We start from the raw sequence: 18,356 nt of genomic DNA, 5'->3' as shown, positions 1-18,356 counted from the left end.
TCTCTTTGTTTGAGATTGGCGTGATTTTATTCAGGGGGAAAAATGAAAAGCAGTTCGAGTTTCGTATCGGCTGATGTTTTTATTCATTGTACATACATACTATACATAGGTTTAATAGGAAAACAGTGAATTACATTGAAAAAAACACAAGTTTTTAACAGATAAACTCAAATTGCACTCTCCCGTTCGTTCTTTTCGACATTTTTCTATGTTTTCCGCTCTTTTCAATCGTGTCTAATTTGTTGATTTTTATTTCTTTACAATTTCATAAACTCAGCAACGAAAAAAAATAACATAGGCCTTAAAAATTCTTTCTTAAATTTTTATCACAAATGCTGGTGCCAGTCGACCCTGTTAGGGAAAATCCATTCCGGTAAATGCTCTGGCACAACTGATTTTGGTCCGAGTGCGCCCGCCGGGACGACGCCGACTTTCCACGGGTACAAAATAAGTCCAAAGGGCCGGTCGTCCGGCTCACGGTCGTCCGGACGGGACGCGCTGGCTGATTCTCTATTATCTTAACGTGTGTGTGTGTGTTTCTTTGTTTATGTTTCATCTCGCGCGCGCGTCTGTTTTCTTTTTTAAAAAAAGAGAGAGGGGAAAGATGATTTGTGCTTTGGCCTAAAAAGATTGTTTCTTGTACTCGAGAGGACGTCCGCCCGCCTGCCCGCCCCCCGAAGCCCCCAGCGTGTGTGTATGTATGTGTGTGTGTGTGTGAGTGAGTTGAGTCCGAGGGTGAGAGGAGAGGGGAGGGGCCGCCGCGGCCGCCGGCGCCCACGAGTTAAATACGTAACAGTAGGTGTAAGTAAGTAGATTTACTTAAAGTGGTACAAGGAAATAATTATGTTTACATCGTGAATTATTAGTTGAGATCCAGCTTTCGACGAGCCGGCGGCTGCGGCGGCGTCAGGGGGGAGGGGAGGGGGCCTCGGCGGCCCCGGGCTCCGAGAATCTCCTCCATGGCACTTGCAGACAGACAGATTGATCGATCGAGGGTCCGATTGGCAATTTTTTAGGAAGGACCCGCGGGAATGTGCCGCGTTCCGGCCACGCACGCCCCCTCGTCAGAAGGGGGCGTGTCCGCGGGAACACGGCGAATTCGCGCCGATCCCGATTCTACTGTCCTTAGCGTAAAGGAAGGTAGTCGAACAAGGAATGCAAGAACCTCCATAATCACAGGGGATTCTCAGGTCGCTGCCAGGGTTGCCAACAGCACGAACGGAGCAGCCGCTACGGTGAGTATGGAGCTTCTCCCACCTTCCTTGATAATAATTGGCAGTTTCGGCTTTTCCGCCATTTTCGGCATTGTCATCGTGGCGTCCTTATCAAAAAACTGATAATTCCCGGAAATTTGCACCGCACTCATTCGCAGTAAACGATATTTACAGGAGGTATGGCGGAACGCCCCAGTCGGAAAGACAGAGGAGCAAAGAGAGAGAAAATAAAAGAGTTAAAAACAACATTTTTGAGCGTCTGGCTCGGGAACAACATAACCAGCACATGGCACGAATGGAAATACTCCGGCTCTCAATAATCATATTAATACAGAACAGACTTTGCCTGCAGGGGGACGAATCCGTCCGTCCCCTCTCCGATTTCGCCCAAAATCACCAACACCGAAAACTGACGAGGTCGTCGACCCGTTAACCTATATAGGCGCAATATTTTTATTTTCAATAACTCAGGAGAGCTCGGACCTGTCCGGCGAGAAATTGGATATCCGAGGATATCTGCCCTATGACATAAGCTGTTCAAAAGTATATATCATACGGATATCCTAGAGATGTCAAATTTCTTGCTGGGTGGTCTAAAAATGGAGACGATACCTGGTGCTTGATTATTTGCTGTGGGATTTCTATATCAAAATAATTATTTTCGCGGGGATACTATATTAATTAAAAGACAAAACAAATTTTTGATTTCCACCTTTAAAGTAGTTCCCCACAAACCAAAAAGGCATACCAGCTGCTCTCACTTTAAGTTCGTGAGGGAGACTACGTAATGACGACATAATTATGATATCAATAAAGACATTCCCCAGACAGAGAATTTTATTATTTTTCCTTTTGATCTCACTCGAGGATTGAAAAAAAAATTGCGTTTACTCACCAGTAAAAACAAAGCAGTGATTTCTCCAAAGAGAAATGACTGATTGATTTTTCCTGTTGTAATTTCAGGTTTTTCGGGGCGAAAATTCGTGTCGTCAGTGTTCGGGGTTAATTATTTGGGGCCAAGCCAGGCGACCCGCCGTTCGCACGCAAAATCTAGGGAAGCTCAAAAGCAAAGGACCTGCAGAAGTTAAAACTTACGAGGACTGTACAACGAACTTTGCACTTTTTCCGATTCGATTAACATAAACAAAACGAGCTCAGGACTGCTTTTTCCCGCCAGTAAATCAGGTCAAGGAGTTGAAATTTATTCAAGAATATCAGAGTGCAAGAAATCCGGATGGAAGCAGCAGCCCTGCTAACGTTACGACTCCTGACATCGGGGAGGCGAAGTGGGGGGTTGGGGGAGCGCTACGCGTCGTTGCAAAGGGGCAGGGGAGGGAAGACGGAGAACCGAGGCTGCGCGTAAAGGGTTGGGGGGGAGGCGCGCGTCGTTGCGTGATTGGCACGTGTCTACGGGTCTAATTTGTCGCTGCTATCTGTACACGGAATGCTAGAGAGCCACCCCCCGCCGCCGGCGAGGGCGCAGGCGGCGGCGGGGGGCAGGGGGACGTCCGTCACGTCACTGAAATCGCACGAGCACCACTCGTCTCTTTCACCTGGCCCGTCAACTGGTTCACACTGAGGGGGTTGTTTATGTCGCGGGGGTTGGTGCCGACGGGGTTGCGGTGGGGCGGCGGCAGGCCGCTGCTGCCGGAAGCGGCGCTGCTGGAGCTGCTGCTGGCCGAGCTGCTCTGCGTCGACGAGGCGTTGGACGGCGGGTTCTGCGGGGGCGGCAGCGCGGCCCCCGCCCCAGACCCCGCGGGGCCCACCACCTCGGAGGGCAGGTGGTGCGTCGTCGGCGTCATCGGCGACTGCAGGCTCATGCTGGGCGACGCCAGGCTGGCCGACGGCGACGGCAGCACCATCGACGGCGACGCCATCGAGCCGAGCGAGAGGCCGCCCGGCGACGACAACCCGTTGATGTCCGACAGCCCGTTGGGCGAGCCGCCGCCGCAGCTGCTGCGGTTGCCCACGTCCATCGTGTCCTCCTCGCTGCTCATGTCGGACACTTCGCTGTCCGCCGGCTCACCACCCTTGCCGCTCAGGTCCATGTAGCGGATGCACTTCTTCTTGCGCCTAAGCACCCGCGGGGACAGAGAAAACAAAAGAGTCAGTCTCGCCATTTGCCCGCGCCACACCGGCGCCACTGCATGCGCAAATTATATAATATATTGCACCGAGCGGGAGAGCGCGCGCGCGCCAGCCACACCGGCCCCCCTCCGACCGCCGGAGGTCTCGCCCCTGGCGCGCGCGCGCGCTCGTCGGGCCGTCCTAAAAACTAAAATGATGAGACGAACGAACGAACGAACCAACAATCGACAAATAATAAATAATATCGGAAAACGGCTAGGTTAAACTGAAAACTTGGTGGTTAAAACTGCGTGCAAAACTGAAAATTAGAACGGGGCTGATATTAATGTCAAGGAGAGTCAACACTGCGCATGCCCACACTGAGTGACGATGAACTCACAGAGCGCTACTATAGGTTAACATAAGTGGGTTCCTGGGCCGTGGCTCCTCCTCCGTGCAGGGATCCTGTGGCGGCCCCACTGCCGCTGCTTATTGACCCCTCAGCGGGGCTGCTTGTCAAAACAAAAACAGAACCAGAAAAATGACCATGATTAGAAAGAGTCAAGAGAGCACCATCAAAGAGAGCAGAATAAGAGAAACATTCACACATCAAAAAGAATTTTCTTTGTTTTCAGAAAATGTGTCCCGAATCAACACAGCAAACAAAATTTTCGATTTTACATTTCTTTCACTGGTTACTGTTTTCATTTCCCAGCAGCGTCTCTAGAGGGAAGACACATTTTCTGAATCTCGACCCCGCCACCTACATTACAAACTGCAAGATCTCGCTCACCTCGAAACCCTGATCGACAAACTCGCACCGCAGTGCCTTCCTGCTGCTTCAAATCCGCGACATGCGACATGCCCGCACGGCGCCACGCCCACCCGCCCACCCCCTCTACGCCGACCTTAGTGTATTAGTGACACAGCCAGCAAGAAATTGGACATGTCTGAGGATATCCACCCTATGACATAGGCTGTTCAAAAGTATATCATCCGGATATTCTGGAGGATATCCTTTGAATATCCTTGAGACATCCTTGGGAAATCGTTGATATCTTTGGATATCGAATTTCTTGCTGGCAGCAGTTAACCCTGCGCGAGGGTGCGACGGTGGCGCCGTGCGTCCGAGAGGGGGTGTAAGGGACGTTAGATTATTTACCCCTGACGTGCAAGTACAAAACAAAAGAGAGAGAGAGAGAGATCGAGATATATGGAGAGAAAGAGAGAGAGAGAGCGTGTCTGTGCACAAAAAACGGTTTCGGATACAAGTAAAAAAGGGGCGTGTCCGTACCTGCATGGTTTGCACCACTGACTCTGCTGCTCCAGTCCGTATCTGGCCCTGCACTTCTTCATGTTGTTGCCTGAAACGTGAAAAAAATGTCGACCGCGTTAGACTCGGAGCCAGCCGAACGGTTTTGTGGGTGTGTGTATGTGTGTGTCCACGAGAATAAATTGCAGAACGGATGATAATAATCAATCAAATAATTATGTTGCCCAAATACATAGAGAAGCATCAAAAAGATATAATTTTTTTTTTGGTAATATATTTATATATAAATCTGATGATATCTGTATATATATAGATATATGTTTGAAACAGCAAAACAGCCATTCAGACAGCCAGAACATAAAGTAGCAGGCAAAAAGTAGGGGGGGTTATACAACGGGTGCATATTGAAAAGACACTGAGGCCCGCATGCAAACAGGCGCTGACCTCCTTCGACGCCGCCGGCGTGCTCCTGCTTGCGCTTCCTCTTCTTGCCGCGACTGGCGTTGGAGCGCGACGACCAGTCAGGGTACAGCTGCATGTGCAGTTGGCGTTCGCGTCGCGCCAGCTCGTAGTACTTGGCCTGCTCCTCCCGGCCCAGCGCGTGCCACTACAAGCACAATATTGCCAATAGCTCGTGAGAATCCGTCCTAGCCGGGATCGGTCCGCGCATGCGCACGCGCACGCGCGCGCGGCGAGGCACTCAGGTCGCGTGCGTCCGTCCCTCCCCTCTCCCCGCTACCACCACCTGGACGGGCACGCCCCCTAACCCAACCCGCCACTCTGCTCTGCTCTGAATTTGGGCAACATAAATTTGATATCGCATCCGCATCGCATCGTCATCATCGATCATCATCATCAGCGTTCTGACCGAAGCAAGAAGAGGGTGTTTTTGAGAGAATGAGGTGGGGGTGTTTTTGTGAGGTCGCGGGCGGGGGAGTACCTCCGTCCACGGTCTTCTCCTTCTTTCTCTTCTTCTTCTTGGTGCCGTAGCCGTAATTGTCTCTGGCGCTCCAGCCGGGGTAGAGCTGCATGTGCAGTTGCCGCTCCTGCCGCGCCTTCTCGTAATATTTGGCCTGCTCGTCGCGACTCAAACCGTGCCACTACACAATATACCCTCAGCTCTTTATTGGTTCAAATTTTAAATTGAATTATTTCTCGCTAAATCTAGCACCAGCAGGCATAGCGGTTGGTTTCCCCTGAGCGCCCGCCTGCCGACTCTAATGCAACACGGCCGCCGAGCCCCCGCGCGCGTGTGCGCGCGCACGCGCGCCACGCTCGCTCGAGACGCGCGCGTGCGCGCACGCGCGCGGCGGCGCCGGCGCCAAACCTACCCGCCTGCCGAGGATTTGGTTGATCGCCGCGCTCTCCTTCAGCGTGCACTCGGCCACCACCTTGGCACGCATCTCCTTCATGTACAGCATGAACGCGTTCAGCGGTTTCTTTATGTGAGGCTTCTTTCTCTCTACAAACACACACACACATTGCAAACTTTCAAAATTCGATTCTTTCCTTTTGAAAAATTTCATACATAGGCACCTAATTTATCGAGATTTTCGCAGTGAATTTAAAATTAATATTGTGCTTGGATGGTTCGGTCGAACAACTAAAGGTTATCTTTAATTAAAATCGAGCGATATTTTGTAAAAAAAAAATTGAATTTCCGAAATGCTATAAAAATGAGATAAAACAAAAATAAAATTAGAGCTTCAAGAATTAAGAGCCAAGGTTGCATTTTGCTTACTTTCTGCACTTTTTTTAATATTCCTTTGCACAGGAAATGAATTCTTCAAAATTTCCTCTGTGAAAATCTAAAATTTGCAGTCGGAGTGGTCAAAATTTCCTCTACTGTGCAGATTTTTTTCTTAAAAATTGCCATTTCTAAAAAAAATCTTTGATAATTTTTCAAGTCGAGTAAATGATTGAAAATTGGGGGGAGGGGGTGTAAAAATTGCCTGCAAGAAACTGCTTACAATTAAATATCAAGTAAACGATTTTTACAAAAAAATGCGTGTTTTTTGCAACCAATTTCAACAAAAGAAATTCGGTAAAAGAAAAGATTGAAAAATTCGTCTCGTTAATGGGTATTCCGAATTTAATTGTTTTATGAATTTTTATAAATGCAAGATAAAAAAATTATTTAAAATAATTGCCCGAGAGATAGACAGTTTAATAAACAAAATAAAATTAATTCATCCAAAGGGAAAGGTGCTCAATATTTATATTTAAAAATTAGTCAAGAAAGTGCTCAGATGGAATGTCCAGGTTTTTGTTTTCTCGTCGTGAAATGAATGAAGCAGACAATTTTATTGAAATCTCTCCATCATCACACTGCGATTTGTAGCGAAAATCTGTTGGAAATGAGAAGCGAGAAACAACAAAAACAACAAGGGCAAGGAACCACTTGTTTGCCAGTCTGGTCGGTGCTGGATGGCGCCACGAGCAGCGTCCGCCAGTCTGAGAGAGTGACATCCGAGAGCGAGAGAAAAAGAAGAGCGAAGGTGGAAGGTGGAAGGCAAAAAATACGCACCTAGGGCCTGGCTGGAAGACTCCTGTGATTTGCCGCCCTCCGAGGCCGAGCCGGTGCTGCCCTTCTGCTCCGACCTGCGGGAAACACTGCTTTCGTTAGACCAGGGTAGGGCGAGCGGCCCTGTGGCGGCGCCCAGCTGCCACAGCTTGGTTCTCAGGTCGAAAAACAGGGGCGGGGGAGGTGCGAGGGCGCGCGCCGAGAAGTCGAGCGGCGCCGTCTGCGGCTCGGAGCCGCGCGCCGCCGCCACCGACTTGAGCGAAAGGTCGCGCGGCTCGTCGGCCGCGTGGCGCCGCTTGCACGAAAGGTCGCGCGGCTGCTCCTCGTCGGCCAGGTCGTCCGTCGAGTCGCATTTCACCTTGACCAGGTCTATCGGTTCGTCCACCATCCTTGGTCGGCGGCCGCCCCCACTGCTGCCAACCCCCCGGAGCAACCCTCCACACACCGGGGGCCCCGTTCGGCCCGCGCCCGCCCCGACGGCCCAAATTCCGAATGGAGGCGCGAGAAAAGGCCGACCGGAGGCCGCAGCCAAGAAAATTGACTTTTGCCGATTGATTTTCGAAAATCGATTTTCATTTCGATACATCGATTCGGAAATATCGTTTTTATTGATTAATTTTTACTCTGTAATAGGCATTTTGATTTAAATAAGGAAGGAACTGCCCCAATTTATTTTTCTAATCAGATAAAAAAAATTTGCTCAAGAATGATTTTAGTATAAATTTTCTGATAGAAACAATTGTTAGGAATTTTTTTAAACCATTTTTTGGACGTATATACTTTTCTTTTTTTATTGCTGAAAACGATAATTTCTATAGCTACTGATTAAATTTTTCTGCCATTTTATAGATTAATTTCAGGAATTTGCAAAAATATTTTTAAATACACTTTACACATAAAATCAGCCTTAAAATTAATCAAATTTAACAGAGCCCTAGAAATTTCAGTTACAGGGAGAGAAATTAGGAAAAAATTAGCTATAAAGGTGACTAGAAATAAAATAAAAAAAATCCTGGAGAAAACAGCAAATGTTTTCTTCGAAAATCGGAATTTCAATAAAATATCGTTTTGGCAATCCAAAAAGAATCCCCCGATATTTCGAAACAGAAAATCGAATAAAAAAATCGATCAATTTGGGGCCGTGCCTGTTTTTCTTCTCAAAAACCGTCCGAAAGTCAGATTTTAATTCGAGAATCGCGTCCGAAAGCGTTTTCCGCCGACTTTGGGGTCGATTCGGGGGCCGCAGTCGGGAGGGTTGGCAACACCCTCGGCCGCTAGTCAAAAGACGGGTGCAGTCCCGGGGGCCGGGGGCGGCGGGGCCCTCGCGGGGGCCGGGGGCGGGTGGCGGCGCTGGGGAAAACAGACGGCATCGATTGTGCGAGGCCAGAGGGGCGGCGGGGCGCGCTCCTTGGGGCGGCAAAGGGGCTGAAGCGACTCGCGTATTGAGCAGTATTGATCCCGGGGGCGCAGGGGTGGCGCGGTGCTGCCGCGCCGCGGCCGAGGGCGCAACCAGCCCGGCCCGAGTAATTACGGGGATGGATTAATTCGGCTCGGGGCATGCCTTCGGTGCCCGCCCCCACCCCTCCGTCAGCCGGGGTCGCCATGGCAACCGAGGGTGCAGCGGCTGGCTCAGGCGATGACCGAAGCCATTTTCTCTCTGCACTTTCCCAATTTCCCGACGAATAACAGCAGCCGGGGGATTATGTTCGTCGGCGCAAGCGGGGGTGGCCGCGCCGAGGGTGCGGGCCCACCGACGGTTCCGACTCGAAGCAAAATTCGAAGAGCCCCGAAATTAAATTCTCGCTCGCCGACACAACGCGGAGACAATCGATACAATTTAATAATATATTTCCGCCGCGCGTTAAAAGCGCAAAGGGGATCGGGAAAATGCCGGCGCGCGCTTTTAAGTAATCTTCGCGAGAGCGCAAACTTTCCTTTCATCTCCCGTCGCTCGCATCCATTAAAACGCGATTTTCTCGGCGGATATGCCGCGCCAAACACTTCTAACGTTCATAAAGTATTAAATTTTCAACAATTTTTACATTCGAACTTTTTTAGACTACGAAGTTTCAGTTTTCGGTGAAATTTGGGGGTCGAAGCGATCAAAACCAAGTTTTCGTACAATTTAGATGAAATTTGGTTAAAATATTTAAGTAAATTTAAACCAAATAACGAAAACCAACATCAAGATGACCGAAAAATTAATCTGGAATTTTTTAGTATTGGATTGGATTATTTTTTATAATTAACAAAGGAAGTAAAATAAACAAAATTTAACCCAAGATTTGAGTTTCTGATAGCAAAAAGCATATGAATCGACACCAAACTCAAATAACAAAACTTTAATCGACTCAACCCCCAAACCGAAGGGGGTGGGTTCCAAACCCCTCAGAAATGTTTTGAAAACCGTCTTTGACAGAGTTTCTGAGCACACGAATCGATTCCTGAGGGTCGAATTAGGGAAAATGAATACTTTTTCCGACCAAAATGTAGAGCGCGACGTGCAAACTTTTTTCCCCGCCAAAACAATATGAATGCGAGAAGTGCGCATGCGTATGAGCTGGCTGGATGTGACAAAGAAGTCATTCGTGCAGGCGGTGTCCCTACAAGTGCTAAAACCAGCTCTCACGCATGCGCACTTCTCGCATTCATATTGTTTTGGCGGGAAAAAAGTTCGCACGTCGCGCTTTTCTTTCCTAGTTGAAAAAAACACGATTTCGGCAAAAACAAAAACTCCGAAGGCTTAGTTTCCTCGTTAGTCTTAGAAAAACAATGCAAATGAGCAGAAAGTGGTGGATTCTGGTGGCGGGAAAATAGTTCATTAACTTTTTGCCGAGTGGCGGCAGTCGAGATTCAACGGCAAATATTTAAATAGCAGCTGACTAGTAGTAAAATTCGCTGCAAGCGAGCGCGGCAAACGTGTGTTTCACCCGGGCTGGCACGCCTTTGAAGTCGCGCAAAATTGTTTGTGCATGAATGAAAAGATACACACGCTCACAAACGCGAAATATACGCGCGAGAGAGAGAGAGAGAGAGGCGCGCGCCGGCAAAAATCGTTCCTGGCGCGTTCTTCAAACGAACGCGCAAATAAAATAAAGCAGCAAATCAGCAGTTGAAATGAGTTAAAAGTGGTGAATGGCAGGCTGGCGCGCGCCAATTTGCAAATCTGCTGGCGTGTTGTTTGAAGTTCAATTAGCGCAGGTGTCGCTGCTTTGATATCGAGCCGCGAAGACGAGAACAAAGCAACCGGGCATTGCTCGCAAATTGGCGAAGAAACAAACCCCGCGCCAGCGACACGACGCTGAAAACGACACTCGTGCTCCTGGGAAAACGGTCCAAAAGTATGCTCAATGAAATTCTAGATGAATGGCACGTCTAAATTTCCACGGAAAGAAATAACAAGGCCAATATAGAACGCACAACTTCTGACGCTCGTCTTCTTTGAGCGAAATAAAAGGGCATGCCGAAGAGACAAGGATAGTCTAGAAAAGCCGCTTTTCCGTTTATTTAGTAACAAGGCATGTGAAATACCAATTATCGGCTTTTGAATAATTAAATCAGGATTTTAGCCGAAAATCTCGGTTAAAAAACGAAATAACGACATGCGTGGCTCGCCTTCTTTGGTAATTTAAAAAAAATCCCGCGAACTTTCAGTAAAATCGTCGGAATGTTGTTACTATTTCTTTGGGAAGTGTCACGCCTTCTTTTTAAATCAAAGAACCACGCCCACACATGAATATTTCCCAGAGTTCTGGGTAAAACGCTTATAGCTGTCAAATTCTACGTGTTTTGGGATACGTGCCACGCCTCCTTTTTCATTTTTCTGGTGAACCACACCCCCCTTTCAAATTTATCCACGAGTTCTCAGTAAAAACGTCATATTGTAGGGTTTTCCCGCGTAAACCACGCATCTATTTCAAAATTCACCGTGCTTGCCGATTTATTTTGGCCTTTTTTCGACTCTTTTAAAGCAAAATTGGCTTATTTTGGTGGTAAAAAATTCAAATGAAGGTTTTGCAAACAAGTCGGTGGCGATTAGGAAGGGAATGTGATGGTGATAGGCGTTACTAGAGAGTTTAATCAGCGCGGTGAGAGCGCGCGCTGCGAGTTTGACGCTGTTCATTTTTGCTTTTTCCGGCCGAGAAGAAATTCTCATCAGCGAGGCGGCGGTGGTGGCGGAATGATGATGAAAAATTGCTCGTTCGCGGCGACAGTAATTAGAGGCTGAAGGATTCCGAATCGGGGGGGATCGAGGCGCCGCCAGATGAAGAGATTTTTTTTATTTTGAAAAAAGCAGCAGCGAGTGAGTCATGTGCCGCTGCTGCAAAATGTTGGAAAAGACAAAAAGAGTGATGAAAGCGGCTGGCGGGCGAGGCGAGGCGACGCGAGGCGAGGCGGGGGAGGCCATTTTACTGCTGCCGCCCGCCCGCGAATGGATTTTCTGGCTTAATGAGAATTTTATCAAGAGAAAGCAGGGGGATGCGAGCGAGCGAGCGAGCGCAGTTTCGAGTGGCGTGAAGCTTTCGCTGCAGCCAGCAAGCAGCCATCAAAGGATTAGCCAGCCGAAAACACCGAAAATTCTGCTTTGACTTGGCGCCCGCCGCGACTAATTACGCGAGCATGCAAGAACAATGCTGCATTTTATGCTCGGCCCCGTCCCGCGAGGCGCCGCGCAACACGCGCTCAAAGCGCCTATTGGAAAAAATATCGGCCCAGCCAAAGCGAAAGCGCTCTTTGCCATTTTGCAATCTGCGCTGATCGTCTTTCTGCATTTTCCCAACTCACTCCACGTTCTAACGCTTTATAAATGTTCCATTTTAACAAGCTTTACTGATCAATAAAATGCTTCAATTGAAATTTTAAAATATGTTAAGGGATTGTTATTTAATTATATTTAAATCAGAAAATAGTTAACTGAGTTTCAATAAACTCTCCTTTTTTGGAAAGTGGTCAGCGAGACGCATTGAATGATGTGACACTTTCATACTTTTGCGAAAGATCAGGATTTTCCAAAAATTTCCAACGCAGAAGTGTTCTGGGAAATTTTAGTGGAAAAATGTTACGGCACGTAAATAAATTATATTCTACGAGGAATTTTTTTCATGAAATCAAGCCTTGTTTTGGCTTTTTTAAAATTTAGTAAATACGAGGGTATTTTTCAAACGGCTTTCCGGGAAAGTGGGGATAGGAAAAATCACGAGTGGTCGGATTTCAATGAATTTATCTTTTATTGAATCTGTTCAGCGAGACGAATCAAATGTTGTGCCACTCTCACATTTTCGGAAAAGTTCACGTTTGTCAAGAATTTTCCAGCCGACGTGTGCTCTGGGAAAATTGCGTACAAAAATGCAACAGCTTGTAGGAATTTTTTTCTAAAAATGGTCAGTAAAATCGAGCTTTATTTTGGCAATTTCAAATTTAGTTTTTACGGTTATTTTTCAAAAGGCTTTTCCGGAAAATTGGGGAGAGGTAAAAATTAAAATGGTCAGATTACAATAAATTTAACATTTTTAGAATCTGCTCGGCATCGCGAAGCGAATTATGGTTTACTTTCATACATTTGCAAGAGTTCTAGATTTTTGCAATTTTTCCAAGAGAAAGGTGCTCTGGGAAAATCGCGTGCAGAATTGTAGAAGTTTTATTTTTTAAGTTGGTTTTCTAAAGATCAAGCTTTATTTGGCAATTATTGTTAGCAAATGCGAGTCAATTATTCATGCTGTTTTTTCCGCGAAATTGGGCACAGGAAAGCACTTTTTTGGTCGGATTTCACTAATTTTTACATTTTTTGAATCTGCTCGGCAAGACGAATCGAGAGAATATTAACGTCTTGCAGTAGAGTTTTTGGTTTGTTTAAAATATATTTCAACGAAATTGGAAGAAAATTGACCGGTACAGATTAAGCGTAGTATCGACCGAAAACGTTGTGAGCGCAATTTGGAGCGAGTATCTGATCGTTTCGACACGTCAGCCGAAGGTGCTGTCAACAAGGCGAGATAGCAGCGAGGTGGAGGTGACAAAATGTGTTAATTGCTCAGCCAGATAAAAATCTAATCTGGCGTGATGCAAACAAGTCGAAATGCGGGGACGGACGAGGGTAAAACGAGAGGAAACAGCGGCGCGCAAATTAAATTTTAATGAAAACGCGGCTGAAAAGGCGGCGTGATGCAATTCGCCGGCCGGGTGAAAAGTGGCTGCGGCCGCAAATAAATAAATATAAAAAGGAAGGCACGCTAACGAGGTGCCGCCGCCGCCGTGTCGACGACGACGACTTCTCCGCGCGTTATTATTATTATGCGCTGGCGAGCTTTGATTTAATTAGAGGGTGGCTCGGCTGGGTGGGTGGGTGGTTGGGTGGGTGGGCGGGCGGCTGCTCAGAGTTAAATAGGTACCTGTGGTTGGTCGACTGCTCAGAAGAGGCGACTTCCTGCTTGGGCCCCGGAGTCACGATGGCCGGGTGCGACGCGAGGTGGTGCGGACTCAGCCCGGGGTGCGGGGGGATCAGCCCGGTCGGGGAAAACCGGAAATATTCACTGCAACACGGCAAAAGAAAAACGTGTAGTTACCACCAACAATACATTGCATTGTGATGCGAAATAAAAATAAACGGCGAAACAAAGAAACAATTTTTTTCCAAGCCTCCAGAAAATTCCTTTTATTAACATTAATTTTTATAACATTTAAATTTAAATCTAGGCAAAACGCGACGATTTTTCCCGCGCTTTACAAACACGACTACTTTTTAATTTTTTTTGTAGCCACGATTGTCTCTTTACTTGAAATCTGATCTTTTATTTCACAACAAAGAGTTTCCCTTAGAACACTGTTGTACAGATCTCGACGAGAGGAATCGAAATCTACCAAGAAAATGTGGCCAAGCGCTGAAATATTTGGAGAATATTTAAATTTTTAGTCTAGCAAGGTCTATTTTAGATTAGCTCGTATCATTAATCAAGCAACTGCTTATTCAAATAATTTTCAATTGTCGCGCAGTAAAATAAGTCGGGTTTTACCCTTTTCCAGCGCTTTGCATCACGTATTACTCCTACTTTTAACATTCTGTATTGCAAACTTCTTGCGTGTTTGAATCATATTTAAGATGATTGGCAAAATGAAAAAAAAATGCTTAAAGCGCAACCCGAAGCATTGAAATAAAAGCAATTCAAAAATGTGGAGTCGAGCAATGCCTTCGGGAAATCTACGAGAAATAATTATCCTTCAAGAGCAGCTTTGACTTGCAAATTTAATTAAGAAGCTAATAATCAAGTGCGAAAATGACATTCTTTTAATAGATCATTTGCGTATCATTAACGGACAAGATATCTGTTATTTAGTGACAACATTCTTCACAATCAGACTTGTCAAGCACTTGTCCTTTTTTTTCCAACCGTGATAATCATTCAAATGCGCAGAGATTGCTTCTGTACTTTTACAAATTAAGGCTCGGTTCAAGGTGATTATTGAGAAACCTGTGCGTCTCATGAAACCGCAAAAGAGCAATTCGGCTTTTCCGCGCGCTTTGATCCCGGTACCCGTGAGTCAACTGGCTGCTTTCCTGCCGCAGTCGTCAAGTGAGGACAAAACTGCTTATTAGCAAACACACATGCGTGCGTCTCTCTCTCTCTCTCTCGTCGGCTCTGATTAGGCATTTCCTTCCTCGTGAGGCGAAACCGCAGCGGCAACAGCACTCGTTAGGGAAAGAAACGTGCGCCTCCACCTCCAGAACTCCACCTGGCAGCTCTAGGGCCATCGACTCAAATTATAGTCCATTCATTCGGACTCGTTAGCGCCCGCCGAGTGAGCACAGCGTTCCAGCTATTTACGGCCATTGCGAAACCGGTTTCTTTAACCCGTAATTTTCAACTTAAATCTTTGACCGATTGCCGAATAATCCAAATCTCAGAGCTAAATATGGCAGGGTTTGAACCGGCCCGAAACCAAAAAACAAATTCGCCTTATGCCAAACTGGTTAAACATGTTTTTAACCAGTTTGAACCTGGAAACCCTGAAATATGGCCGGGGGTTGCATTTCCCCTAAAAATCGCATTAAACAGAGTTATTTCCGGGAGAGCCTCTTTCTACAACCCTTTGCCTCTTCCACTTCCACTTAGACGGGCAGTTTAATTTCGAGAAAAACGGCCTGCAGGCGGAGAACAAACACTAAACGGGAATTTGCATTCAATTTAGCGTGCGGCTCGCTTTTTGCTCTCTTGCGAGGCAATTAAACTTGCTCAAAAGGCGTGTCAATGAAAGATCTTTGATCACAAACTCGCTGCGAGGGCAAATTGGCCTGCCAATCTCTCAGCAGCAGCAGCAGCTGCACCCGCTCGCGCTCACCTCGCAGCGCAATGCAAGCCCATTTTTGCCGGCTCGCAATTGATTATCGCCCTCGCTCTCTCTCGTTCTGCACTTGACGCCAGATTAGGTGCAAACTCGCGCAAAGAAAAAATACGAGTGCACGCGGCGAAAACTTCAAAGCGCCTTTGCAATCGTTCAATTCTCGCGATTCACAGCACACGCTGTTTTATCCGCTCAATCCCATTGATCCTTTCAGATTGAACATTTTTCAGTCTTCGTCACACGCTTTAGCTTGACTCGATCAGTTCGAGAGACACAAAAAATGATAAAAATCGGAAAGAACCTAAAAATCCGTTTGTTTAGCGGTTTATTATTTGAATCTAGACAAAAAAAACGCCGGCGTCCAATTAGAGAAGATTCTGATTGGCCGGAACGAGACAGCAGCGCCACAATGATAGCCAGCGGAAGCGAGTTTAACTTCCCTGCCTCGTCACTGTGGCGCTGCTGACCAATTAGAGGCAACCGCTCTCTTCTCTGACTGGTCGCCACCAAAATAACGAATTTTTACGTTACCATTGATTTTTATCGGCTGCCTATCCTAGTTCGATCTTCAGCAATCGATTGGCACTGTCAAAAATGTTAAAATTTAATACTAAATCCTAGCTTCATACTAGAATTTACACCTGGTTTGCCTCTTCTGGAGTCAAATTGCGAGCGAGAAATGGGCAAACGCGGAGTATAGTTGCAGTTTCCGAATTCGAGTTTATCAGGCAAAGGAGGCAGCGCGGCGCCTGAAGGCACGCTCACTTCACGGGGAGGCGAAGCTAGTGTTTAAACTAATTTGCGGCAGACAAATAAAGCGGCCGTCGAGTGTCTTTGGCTGAAACAGCAGCAGCAGCTGGAGCGTTTACGGCGGCGGAGTAGCAGAGAGAGCGAGAGAGAGAGAGAGACACTCTCAAGTAAATTTCCTCACAAGCCGCTGATCAAAGGGAGGCTCAAGGACAGCCGCAGCAAACCTACCTTGTACCGGGCAAGGACGACGGGTACGGACTTCGGAAGCCGGCACTCGCCGATGAGATCGTCGGGTACATGCTTGGGGAGTGCCTGCAAAGCAAAAAAAATCATTTTTAAAGATGATCGACCATTGGGATGTCCAAAAAAATGAGATCCAAAGCTAAGAATTTGAGAAAGAACGTTAAATTTAACGGTTCTTTGTGACAAGGGACACGCCCCCTTTTAAAGATTGTCTTTGACGAAGTTTCTGAGCACACTAATCGATTCTTGAGGGTCGAATTAGGTAAAGTGGATATTTTTTCCGACCAAAAAGTCCAGCGCGATTTGCGAACATTTTTCCCGCCAAAACAATATGATTGCGAGAAATGCGCATGCGTCAGAGCTGGCTGAAGTCATTCGTACAGGTGGTCTCTCTGCAAGTGCTCAAACCAACTCTGACGCTTGCGTATACTTCTCGCATTCATATTGTTTTGGAGGGGAAAAAAGTTCTTCGTCGCGCTGGACTTACTGGTCAGAAAAATATCCACTTTACCTAATTCGACCCTCCGTAATCGATTGGTGTGCTGAGAAACCTCGTCAAAGACGGTCTTCAACAGTTCTTTGTGACAAGGGACACGCCCTCTTTTAAATTACCTGGGAAACTACACCCCAAGTTAAAAATGTTTGGATGAAAGAGGCATGCAAAATACTCACCACGAGGCAACTTGTGTCATGTCGGGGCTGAGAATGGGGTAGGAATACTGGGTGGCGCCGAAGGGGTAGACGCTGGGCCGCGCTAGACCTGCAATTAGCGCCAATCACGGCGTTATTACCTAGGCTCAGACTTGCGGGCAAAGCGCACTTAACACCACATTACACCGACTAACTACTCGAAGGAAGCGCCTCCAAAGGGCAACACAGGCGCCACCGCAGCCGACACACGCCCACAGATGGAGCCACCAACTGGCTGTTTGGTTGGTACTTGAAATTAAATTTAATTTAAGTGTTCAAAGATGCCGACACAGTTCATTTACGATTTTCTGCTATTTCAGGATTCTGTAAAACAAAATCAGTGCTGTCAAACGCAAAGCAGCAGGGATCAATCTGAATTTTCAGTAAATGAACAGTGGTGCCAACTGTTGGTGGCTCCGAGATTTCTTTAAAACTGTCAGCAGCGGGAAGCGGGTGTAGTTGGCCTTTTTATTCATCCAGCGAGAGAGCGATCGAGCGAGCGAGCGAACCAGCACCTGACAGCGAGTATAATCCCAGACTCATGCAGACACATGCCCCTGCACCAGCTAAGAAGTCCTTTGCAAAACCGCAAAAGTGCCGCTGATTGTGGGAGAGGGCGAGATGAAGAAAGCAGAGCGTCCAGACCTTAATCAGCACTTGACTCTCTGCCTGATTCGGCCGGCGGGCGGCAAGGAAAAATGTGTGTGTGGAGGGGTTTCTAATCGAAGTAAGCGCGGGCGGGCGGGCGGACGGGGGCCAAGAGGATTTTCTCAACAGTTCAAAGCCCCGCGAGTGCAGGGTCAAAATCTGCGCCCCCGTTTGTAGCGAAGCAAGAGGGAAGCCAGAGGTGAGGCAATTAGAAAGAGAGCAAAAGAGAGGCCGTACACAACACGCAGACAGGCCAATCCGAGCGAGTGTGTCTGCGGCTGTGTACGACGACAGATTCAGAGTAGTGTAAGCCACAACCAAGAGATTCCCTTCGGCCCGCGCGTCCCACGGAAGACCTCAAAAGTGCGAGCGAGCGCGCGCGTGTTTTGCACCGTGTCAAAGAGACCGGCCTATTTCCTAACAAATCCGACTATTATTCATTCTGCTTTCTCTGCGAGCTGTTACCCAAGTGATTCGAGTTTTACACCAATTTCCCAGAAAATCCGTCTTAAAAATCGTGTTTAGGTAATTTTAAATAACCAAAATTAAATCTCGTTTTTAAGAAAACTGCTTAAGAAAAGTTTATAATTCCTGCATGCCATTTTCCCAG

The 18,356-nt window shown here is 47.2% G+C and overlaps 1 protein-coding gene across 6 annotated transcripts in view; it reads right to left on the bottom strand.

Annotated features, from left to right (window-relative positions):
- Positions 1-59: 59 nt before the first annotated feature.
- Positions 60-18,356, bottom strand: part of pan (pangolin) — a 53,300-nt gene continuing 35,003 nt past the window's right edge. For 2 of the 6 annotated variants that reach the window (XM_065493379.1, XM_065493382.1), the window contains 8 exons: positions 17,081-17,168; positions 16,394-16,477; positions 13,468-13,608; positions 7,082-7,167; positions 5,886-6,016; positions 4,999-5,161; positions 4,576-4,645; positions 60-3,287 (listed from right to left, as the gene is read on the bottom strand). In XM_065493379.1, coding sequence (XP_065349451.1) covers positions 2,726-3,287; positions 4,576-4,645; positions 4,999-5,161; positions 5,886-6,016; positions 7,082-7,167; positions 13,468-13,608; positions 16,394-16,477; positions 17,081-17,168 — 1,325 coding nt within the window. In that variant the 3' untranslated portion in view covers positions 60-2,725. Of the gene's footprint in view, positions 3,288-3,681; positions 3,791-4,575; positions 4,646-4,998; positions 5,162-5,494; positions 5,655-5,885; positions 6,017-7,081; positions 7,168-13,467; positions 13,609-16,393; positions 16,478-17,080; positions 17,169-18,356 lie in introns of all 6 variants that reach the window. The other 4 variants (XM_065493383.1, XM_065493384.1, XM_065493381.1 and 1 more) reach the window with 4 other exon arrangements.

The sequence above is a fragment of the Cloeon dipterum genome, chromosome X, assembly GCF_949628265.1.
Source record: "Cloeon dipterum chromosome X, ieCloDipt1.1, whole genome shotgun sequence".
In the NCBI taxonomy this organism is placed as follows: Eukaryota; Metazoa; Arthropoda; class Insecta; order Ephemeroptera; family Baetidae; genus Cloeon; species Cloeon dipterum.
The sequence above is the reverse complement of the archived record's forward strand: the minus strand, read 5'-3'. Positions and strand labels throughout refer to the sequence as shown.